This window comes from Clytia hemisphaerica, unplaced genomic scaffold, assembly GCF_902728285.1.
Source record: "Clytia hemisphaerica strain Z4C2 unplaced genomic scaffold, Clytia hemisphaerica genome assembly, whole genome shotgun sequence".
Classification (NCBI taxonomy): domain Eukaryota; kingdom Metazoa; phylum Cnidaria; class Hydrozoa; order Leptothecata; family Clytiidae; genus Clytia; species Clytia hemisphaerica.
In genome coordinates, this window is record NW_027103648.1 from 28,112 (window position 1) to 39,220 (window position 11,109).

General features: G+C 34.9%; 2 protein-coding genes across 2 annotated transcripts; both read left to right on the plus strand.

Annotated features, from left to right (window-relative positions):
- Nucleotides 1-2,761: 2,761 nt before the first annotated feature.
- Nucleotides 2,762-3,784, plus strand: LOC136803062 (integrase/recombinase xerD homolog). Its single transcript, XM_067059814.1, has one exon. It carries the CDS (start codon nt 2,762-2,764, stop codon nt 3,782-3,784), a length of 1,023 nt encoding a protein of 340 aa, XP_066915915.1.
- Nucleotides 3,785-9,334: 5,550 nt separating this feature from the next.
- Nucleotides 9,335-10,848, plus strand: LOC136803006 (uncharacterized). Its single transcript, XM_067059754.1, has 2 exons — nt 9,335-9,414; nt 9,812-10,848. Exon 2 carries the CDS (start codon nt 9,818-9,820, stop codon nt 10,475-10,477), a length of 660 nt encoding a protein of 219 aa, XP_066915855.1. The 5' UTR covers nt 9,335-9,414; nt 9,812-9,817; the 3' UTR covers nt 10,478-10,848.
- Nucleotides 10,849-11,109: the final 261 nt, after the last annotated feature.

Sequence of the window (11,109 nt, forward strand, 5' to 3'; positions counted from 1 at the left end):
AATTTTAATAGGGCATGCTTTATATGTGGGAAGCAAGACCACCTACAGTACACTTGCCCAGACAGACACGGAAAGTGAGAACACTAACTTTGAGGTTTGTTCGTCCGAGCTTAGCGACAAAATTTGTGTAGTTGGGAGATTGAAAAAACATTCTGATTTTTGGAGAAATACATTAAAAGCTCCATCTTTTGTACAAAACATTATCGATTTCGGTTACGTAATACCTTTTAACGAATTCCCAAAAGAGTTTTGCGAAAAGAACAATGCAAGCAGTTTAAAACACAAAGACTTTGTAGACGAGGCAATTTTGAAACTTTTGAAAAACAAATGTATTTCAGAACTCAAAAACGTGCCAAAATTTTGCAATCCTCTTACTGTGGCAGAAAATAAAGGAAAACTGAGGCTAGTAATCGACTTGAGGAACATAAACGATCACGTCGTAAAACACAAATTTCAATACGAAGACTTGCACACACTTTCAGAAACTATGAACAAAAACGATTTCTTTACTACCTTCGACCTAAAAACAGGTTATTATCACATCGACATTCACCCTGAACAACAAAAATTTCTAGGCTTTCAATGGACATTCAAAGACAATTCAACAAGATATTTTCAATTCGTAGTACTCCCAATGGGATTGTCAACAGCATGCTATGTTTTTACAAAAGTTCTTAGACCATTCGTGAGCAAATGGCGAGGTCAAGGTATCAAAGCTATAATCTATCTAGACGATGGCATACTGAGCGGGAAATCACAAAAGGAAACCAGCGAGGCTTCAGATATTGCCAGAAGAGATATAGAGAACAGTGGCTTAGTTTTGAACTTAGAAAAATCCGATTTTAACCCGCGGCAAGAAGGTCAATGGTTAGGCACCGTGATCAACACAAAAGTAATGAAATTTTTTGTACCTAAAAACAAAGTTAACAGTTTACTACAAAGGATAAATACGGCTCTTTCGCAAGCTTTGGTCTGCGCCAAACAACTATCATATATCGCAGGACACCTTTCTTCAATGCACGCCGCAATAGGACCAAGCACGCGAATGTTTACTAGAGGGATCTACCGCGACATCGAGAGCAGAATTTCATGGTATAATTTTTTCGAGCCTTCCACAGACACAAAAAGCGAACTTAAATTTTGGTCAAAAAATCTTAAAAACCACGATGGTTATTCTATGAAACACAGCCCAGCTCATACAAAGGTGATTTTTTCAGACGCAAGCGACTCAGGCTTTGGAGGTTTTGTATGCGAAAGATTGAACAGAAAGGTTTGCGCAGGGAGTTTTTCGTCTTTAGAGTCATCATCAAGCTCAACTTACAGAGAACTCTTAGCAATAAAATATGTGCTTCAAAGTTTTTCACGATTCTTGACAGGAGAAACAATACAGATTAACACAGACAATCAAAACGCTTCAAGAATTTTAACTATAGGAAGTACAAAAACAGATTTGCATCAACTATCTCTTGATATTTTTCATTTAACAACGAAAAACGACATCATTTTAAGTCCTAAGTGGATTCCTCGAGAAGAAAACGAACTTGCCGATTATCTCACTCACGTTAACGATTCAGACAATTGGTCAGTCAATCATTCGTGTTTTCAATTTATCTCTCGTCATTTCGGACCTTTCACAATAGACCGCTTTGCAGATAATAACAATTCGAAACTTAAAAGATTCAATTCCAAATTTTATTGCCCAGGGACAGAAAACGTAAACGCATTCACAGAAGATTGGAGCAAAGATAATAATTGGCTATGTCCCCCTATTTCTCTTGTGGGTTCTACAATAAAACATCTCAAATTATGCAAGGCTAGTGGAACTCTTTTGGTGCCTGTCTGGAGATCCGCTTATTTTTGGCCAATATTATTCCCTAATGGAATTCAAATGGCTTCATTTATTAAAGACTTCAAGATTGTAAAACCATTTTTTATTTCAAACAAAAGTAACATTTTTCATGGTTATACCAGATTCGATTGTATTGCGTTAAAAGTTTCATTTTCGTAGCAAATTATCTTTTTAATAGCTATCGTTTCGTGTTAAGAATCAATTGCATACTATAATTAACCAAACGGTGATTAACTTTTTTCTTTTATCTACCCTTTTATCTTTTACCTTTTACGTTCACTTGTTACGACTTTAATTAATATGACAACACTAAAAAATATAAGTAAGACACTTATTTTGACTTGTACTAACACAGAATAGTAGAAGAGAAGAGACAACGCGACTCTGCTTGAGGTAAAAAATTTGTATTTTTTAGATTGGTATACTGAAATAAAATAAGAGAAATTTAAAGCTAGCTACACTTACAAACGTTTAAAAACAATTATTACTGAGAGCATGAAAAGGCAATAAGGCCTAAGTTTCGTAGTATGGAAAGCTGAGAGCATGTAAAGGCAAGAAGGCCTAAGTTCCGTAGTATGGAAAGCTAAGAGCATGTAAAGGCAAGAAGGCCTAAGTTCCGTAGTATGGAAAGCTGAGAGCATGAAAAGGCAAGAAGGCCTAAGTTCCGTAGTATGGAAAGCTGAGAGCATGAAAAGGCAAGAAGGCCTAAGTTCCGTAGTACGGAAAGCTGAGAGCATAAAGAGGCAAGAAGGCCTAAGTTCCGTAGTATGGAAAGCTGAGAGCATGAAGAGGCAAATACGACCTAGGTACCGTAGTATGGTAACATCGAACATTAAATCAAATCGAACTTAATACGAGTTTCTAACTAGAATTAAAAGATACGAGCATCTTTAGATTGTGTAACAGTTTTTCATGTCCTTAGAGATTTTCGTTTTAGACACAAAATCCTGGTGGAATCAGTCATTTGAGAACACAGAACTTAACAACCTCAAATACTCGCTAACGACGGTGCTCGAAGCTTCACACGCAAAATCAACAAACGATAAATACTCCAAAGCCTGGCAAAAATGGATAGAATGGACATCAACAAAACCAGAAATTCAAGCAATACCAGCAAAACCACTCGACGTCGCTCTTTATCTTAACCACCTGAGACTCACCAGATCAACGAAAGGATCAGTCATTTCCGCATTCTACGGTATCCGATGGGCTCATATTATGGCAGGATTAAATTCTCCAACCGAAGACCCATTCCTACAGTCAGTCCTTGAAGGATGTTCAAGACTCACAGCAACCCCAAAGGAAAAAATGGAACCATTAGAACCAGAAGTAATCAGAAAGCTAGTCGACAAATACAGAGAAGACCACACAATTCCAAATCTTCGATTCTTAGTACTTGCGACGATAGGTTTCACCGGATTCATGAGAGTAGAGGAAATTCTGGAATTGAAACTCGGAGACGTACGCATCAAACCCGACAGGTTAGAAATTATCGTAGAAAAGTCAAAGAATGACCAACATCATGAAGGTAACAAAATTCCAATTGCTAGATTGAACTCGAAGTACTGCCCAGTTAATATCTTTGAAGAATTTTTGCAAAAAGCCGAACTTGATATTTCAAAGGACAAACAATGTTATTTAATCCCAAGAATTTTCAAATGCAAAAAAGGCCACAGAGTTTCCAAGACTTTAGGGTTCGGTTATTCTAGAGCAAGAGAGATTTTCTTGAAATTTGTCACTCCTTTTAAAGAAGAAGGTGTTCGGTACGGTTTGCACGGTTTGAGATCAGGCGGAGCCTCGGCCGCAGCCAACAACGGAGTAAGCGACAGATTGATATCAAAACACGGACGTTGGAAATCCGAAAAAGCCAGAGACGGTTATATCAAAGATAGTATGGCCACTAGAATGAGTATTTCTAAATCCTTAGGCTTGTGATTATTACTTATTTTCTTTATCTACCACCTACCATTCTTTTTTCCACTCGGAACCACAAGACAATGCCTTTCAACGAAACAAATGTGTCAGTTTATTGGGAGGGGTTTGATTGTGAGTAAGATTAGGCAGGAAATTAAATTTCCGACGTTCGAAGATAGTTGGAAATTGTTTTCCTTCCGTTTCTATGCGAACATGTTTTCTACGCATGCGTAAGCATGGAGTCTGGGACTATTCAAAAGGGCTGACAAGCCGTGTGTAGATCACTCGGTCTTTCGACTCTGGTTAGCATACTTAGCAAATATTTGCGACCATTTCAATTATATCCAATTTTTTCTTTCTTCATGTTTACATCAATACGTGACAAAGGACAAAAAGCAACAAAAGAATGTCATCAATACCATCGAACAAGCGCCAAGACCACAAAAAAGAAGAAATTTTATATATATATATATATATTTTTTTTTTGTCAGTTATAAAACTTGTTATATTTATTTGGATGGAACTTCGGTTTGGCGCAACAGTTTTCTCTTGCACGTTCTCTACGTTTGGCTCCTCAGAGAACACCTTGTTTCGCTATTTAGGGCAAGAGTTTTTCACCTGATGCATCAGGACTATCACAAAAGATCAGTCCTCATCCATAGGGGTTAAAATTTTAATCGTATAAATATTTTTTAAGTCAATTATAAGAAAATTCTCTATTAGGGAAGGAACAACTTACTATCCAACATCGTGTAACATTTCGGAATATCGACAACGCGATTATCAGCCCAAAACTTTTCCCGGCGAGATATGCCAAAACACAGATGCTTGCCGACTACGTGCCAAGAAAAGAGACACACAAGAAACGATTGCACGGCCATCGACCAACTACTTACGCGACCAACCCATAATATAAATGATAACTCAAACTAGTTATTATTAATTTTTATATTATATAATTATATATACTAGAAACATGTAACCACTGCTAACCGGAACCACAAGACAATGCCTTTCAACGAAACAAATGTGTCAGTTTATTGGGAGGGGTTTGATTGTGAGTAAGATTAGGCAGGAAGTGGTATTTGCAAAAACATTCACATTTTGGGGGCAGTCAGCTGTGTTTTTGACATGGAAACTGAGCTTATGTATTGTTTTGGATTGAATTATGATATTATTGAATGTTTTATTTCATTTCTCACATCTGGGAAAGCTTTGGAAGCCTTTAATTTGAGTGAAAGCAACAATTTGATTCTGCGAACTGATGTTTTCGAACAGTAAAACTTGTACACCGAAAAAAACTTTTCAAAGTGATGGATTATAGACTTTGAATAAAGTTTGAAGCAAGGAACCAAACACATTCAATGATGTATCCATTATGATTCTTAAATCCAGTGGAAATCTAGTCTTTCATGAGTCATGGCACTCATGGCGCCAGAGGCGATCCTGGAAAATTAAGTAAAACTATGCATGATTGACGTTCAACCTGAAGACACGTTTCCCTAAGATCAGCACTGAAATTCAACTGTAAATGATATAAACAGATTCGAGAGAGCACAAGGATGATATATTTTGTTGGTGATATGTTTTTTGATGAGAAAATGCACTTTTATTGACTTAAAGCCATGTTTACGCGTTGTACGCAGAGTTGATGCAAAATACCTGGAGATTCCCGGAGCACGTGGAAGGCCATTTTTTTCAAAAAACTTGGACTAATTTAGTATTTCCAGTACCTTTTCAACATTAAAAGTTATGTGTCAATCCATTTTGGTCAACCACAGCAAAAATTTTGTAAAACGGTCTATGTATCGCAGAAAAATTGAGAAAAACCTCTATTTTCAACTTTCTGCGCCGTTTTCTCAAAACACGTTTTAGGGGTTTTCGCGCACCTTGTCAGCCTTTTCTCAGGAATGAGAAAAGCTATTGACTTGAAATTTTCAGGGTAGTTTTCCATTATGGTAAGCCTCAGGATGAATGAAGCAGTTTTTCAAACAAATCATTTTTTGGCTTTTAAACTGAAAAAGTACAAATTTTAGGTTCCAGACCCCCTGGCTTGAAATTTTGAAAAATTTTTCCACTCATTCTGGAGACTTTCATAATACTAACCTTCACCAGAAAAAATTTTTTGAATAGCTTTCTTAGCTTTTCTTAAAAGGTTGACACAATATTTTTATAGCTTTTACCCCCTGGACGATATTACCCCCGTCTTTGCTATTTTTAGAATTTTTTTTAAATTTTTCATATCCTTTATAGTTGTGCTACAATTGTGGAAAGTTTCATTGATAAATATTTACTACTTCACAAGATATAACAAAAAGTTTAAAAAATGACATTTCAAATTTCTCATATGACTACCCCCTTTTAATGGTGGTATTATAATTTCGATATTGACAGAAAATTTCTAATCTAGAGTAGAGGAACCCTCACTAATAATCAGTAACTTTTATTGTTTCTTGGTGTTCAATTTACGTTACTCAGACGTATATATAAGAACATCCAAAATTTTTGAAGCCTTGGGATGTTCTTAACTTTATGAGTTTTAAACCTGAAAATGTTCTTACAATGTTCTTATTTTCGCGATTTTTTGAGTATTTTTGTCCATTTTCCTAAGAAATCAGGTGTTTTGGAGTCCGCAAAGCCTTAAATAAAATGTTCTTAAGTTGTTCTTAATATTTCGACAATCGCAGCCTAATTAATGTTCTTATATAGTTTGTTCTTATTAAAAAACGCTATCAATAGCCATAAAAAAGCCGATAATACGCAGGTGAGCGAGGTCTGGAGGTTAGGTGTTCTCCACACCACAGGCTAGATCTTGAGACTTGAGTGTTATCTATTCATCGTGACTTGACAAGTACGTTTACTTTCTCTTTGTTCGGCGTTTAATTTGTTTAACCACCCAACCTCTTGCTTTTCTGTGTACTGTGTAAACATGCCTATAATATTAGGTATACCAACCTTAAATTACCTGGAAATATCCTTGTAAAAGGATATAAGATGATCTTAATATCTTAATATATGATAAATAATAGTCCATTTTTTCTACACGGTCGGCTTTTTAGGGGACTAGTAATGAATTTACAAGGAGCATGTTTTCGGTGCACGGTATTTTTTATCTTTAACTTAGGGCTCTGACCATAGTGAATTTTTAATAGTTGCCACGTAAAAAATATAAATTTCTACTTGATGTAGCCCACTAAACTATGGCATGTTATACATTTTCTGTTATACCAATTATCCATAAAGCTTCGGGGACACGGAAACAAATTTTCATGCAATCGCAACAAATTTTTTTTGTTGCAATCGCATGAAAATTTGTTTCCATGTCGCATGGGTTCCAGAACGTGAAACAAAATTTATGAGAATGAAACTTTTGTTGCTGAAACAAAAATAAAATTCAAATCGATTTGAATTTTATTTTTGTTTCAGCAACAAAAACTTTGAGTGAAAAAAGTTGCCAATCAAGGAGATTTAATGTGGGGACACAGTGAAACATATTTATGCGATTGCAACAAAAAAATGTTTTTGTTGCAATCGCATAAAAATTGTTTCCGTGTCCCCGTAGCTTAAGTCTGAAAATTTAAGAATCGTAATGAAAATATTTGATGAAGAAGAAAATGAAGACTTTTGCGACGAAGAGTATTCCAGCTTTGAAATTTTTTTTGCAGTAGATGGTGTATCTTATACCGAACTAAAAGTAGATTTTCGGAAAACTCTTCTAAAAATCTTGAAAATAGTGCTTTTTGACCAATTTTTCATCCCAATTTCTCATAGAAAAACATCCATAACTTTTGATGCATTAATTTAGAAACTTTTTCCGAAATATTTAAAACAGTTCAATTCTTTGCAGAGAGTTTGAAAAAAAATTCGAAACAAAAAAGTTAATTACCCATTAAAACTTAGCACTTTTTGTAAAAAAAGGTAATGTAACATATCATTAACGTCTTTTTAAAGTTCATAGGGTCATTTTTGCAATTAAGTTCTTAATCACTCTTAAAGGATTTGATTAAAGACATTAAAAAGCAATTTATAAAGACGAATTCTTTGTTAAAAGTGTTAAAGAACCTAAAACATAACTTTATGTTCAAATACTAAAGTCTGTCCAGATATAATTGGCAGTGGAAACAAGAATGCCTGTAACTTTTTATAGTCAAATATAATTATGGAAATTGTTTTTGCTTGTTTTAGAGAATCAAAAGCGCTATATTTGATTGTATTTTTGGTTGCAAAATTCGCGATTTTTAGCGGTTAAATTTGCGATTGCAAAAATTGAGCTTTTTTTCTACTTATGCTATAACTTTCATTTTTACACCAGTGGTAGTTCAACCTTAGATTAAGAAGTTTGTTAAATTTCAAGGAAAACAGAAAAGTCCTTCGGAAGACATGGGAGCCGAAATACCCCTTGGTAGCACTTTTCTGTGGAATATCAAATCTCCAACTTATTACTAAGAACGGGGGTTTATACTGTACATTATTGACTGAGTTTGTTTTCTAGCATTTCTCTGCACTGAAACCCTTTGTATTGATAAAAACGTATCAATGCAATAAAACCAGAAATTTCGCGCGGATAAATTTTAGCGATCTGTCGATTCGGCGTGTTTTAGCGAGATTTATTTTATCGAAAGTAGGGAAAACTCGCTAAAACGCTAAAATTAGTCTCGCTAAAATTTCTACGATTAAAGTAACTTAATCACGATTACTTCGAAGCCTTTCCCATGTTAGCTACTACCACAATTTTGATTTGAAAGATACAGTCTCTAGAAGTTAGTTTGTTAGATGGGGAGTGGAAAAACCCTATTTTGACTGTTTTGAAATTTCATATTCCTAATTTGGAGGAGCGGATAATGTTCAAAACAATTCGGCCTTCTTGTCGTTAAAGTTTATATCTGGTGGGGAAAAGTGATAGGTCCTTAAATATTATTGATAAGGGATAGGTTCCGAGCCAAAATCAGTTCAAAAAGGACCATAAGTATCAGGATTTCCTATGTTAGCGTAAAAAGGATTGTTGTCGCAGTCGTCATTTTTTATAATATTTGAAATAAATTTGAAAATTGCTGATTTTGATTATGTATCTTAATACACCTTTTCGACTGTAGCCGCCAATTGCCGCACGGGAATTTTTTTGTCCGTTTTACCACCCTAAAATCGTCCCAGTCCTTTTTTCGCACCTAAAGACAATAGAAAAAAGTGTAAAAAAGGATTGAATCAAGTTTAGGGGAGGAGTAAATTGAATAATAAAGAGACACGCACCTGACCGTGCGACTACGATCGAAAAGGTGTATTAGGTGTCTTAATTTTCATACATGAAAACGGAAAACTAACGTTTTTAAAATGAATAAAAAGATGGCGATTCAAATTGACTATTCAATAATAACTATCGGGTTATACAGGTGGTCATTAATTTGTTAATTCAAATGTAACAACGGCAACGCTGACCGTTAGAAATTCAAATTGAGAAAATCATTATAAATAATTCAAAATTAAAATTTTGTCACTAGTTTTACCTATAAGTTTCAATTGATTTAATTTTTTTCCCGATTCAATTTTTTTCTGTGTTTCCTATTCAAAATAGCTATTTTTGATATTTTCGAAAAACGACTTGTTTTTCCCTCACGATTTTTCAATTAGATGTTTTTACTGGTTACTGAAGAAAGGTAAAAAATTTCAAATCAAAAATCTTTTAAATACGTTTTACAATCTAAAGTTCTCTAATGACTTTTAACGTTTATACAACGTTGCCAATTATTAGTGAGGTTAAGTAAATCGGTAAAATCACGACGACGAACGAAAATTTAACAGGCTAGTGAGTTTCAACCAATCAAATTTCGTATTTCCACTAGCCTATTACATTTTTCGTCCGTCGTCGTGATTATCCCGGTATACTTAACCTCACTATTATCTCATCATGGAAGAAATGAAAAAATATTTTAAACTTACTTACTTTGAAGAAACCCAAAAACTTATTTGTACTTTACTCTCAAAATTGAACAAAACCTAAATTTAATAATTTTCTGATAAAACATAATCGTTTAAGATTTTATTTATTCTCAGGTGAAAATGTCTTCTTTCTGCTCAGCTCGGAAAGTGCTCACTCTCAGTGCACCGATCCTGACCATCGTTATCGGATCCTTGCAATTATGGGCTTTATTCTCCTGGTCAAAAGAAGAATTTGAACACAAATCATGCCGACATTCCAAACAATACTACCAAGATTCTGGTCTGCCAAATGCTACCGATGCCCAGATCGCATGTGAGCGACACCACGATAAAGCCTACATCATGAACATCGTTGCAATCGTCGCAAACCTGATCTCGATTATCCTATCAGTTGCAACTCTCTTTGGAGTCTCCGACTCAGCCCTTTCTTATCCCCGACGAAAATTGCTCATCCTCCCATACTGTATCTACCATTTTGCTATGATCCCGATCAGCATCTTCTCAGATATGTTTTTCAAATATATCCCATTGGTTGTAATGTTTATCGGAATCGGATTCTATCTCGGATTCATCGCCATCCTTTTGGCTTATCTCCGTAATGTTTCACCACACTTGAAGAGAAAGCGCGCCAACAAACGCGCGGGCAAGTCATCGGGCGCCAAAACAGCCAAGAAATTGAGCGTGGAAGAAGGTAAAGATGTTGATGATGATGAATTTGCGTGTGAATTCAAGGAAGATTTCAAATACAAGAAAATGCCTGCTTTCTTCGCCAGCAACTAAACACAAGTGAAGAAGTTTAAAAAAATCAACTAGGCCCGTAGGCAAATGGACTGAGTACTCTATTTCTAAAAATTTAGTCCGAAACATTAAATTTTCACTGTAATATATTGAAAATTATTTAAGAAATATTTGTTCGTATGTTATTTTAGCATTTATTTAAGCTTTAGTTTTGCAACATTTTGTTTGATTATTCACTACATGCACGCTCAACAATAATGTAAATGTTCAACTAAATTCAAGAACGTGGAGGAAATAAAGAAAAGTTGAAAATGTTGATACCAATTTTCATTTATAAAGCACACAAAAATATTTGTATTGCGTGATGATTGTTTATGCTATTAATGCTAAAAAACTCATTTTATTACAGATAATTCTACTGCATTTATGTTTCTATACAATTTTCTATATTTAAAGCCTATTAGCCCCCTTAGCTCCTTGTGTATATCTCGGATGGAAAATTTTTGAAACGATTTGAAACTTTTGAGGGTGGTAGATTATCCCCTTCTGGGGCTAGACAAATTTAAAAAGCTTGGGGCTAATAGAGTTAAAGTAAACCGAAAGGCAAAATGAGTATATCGAACATCTCAAGAACATTAATTTAACCCTATTCATTTTAAAGACGGTTCAGAACT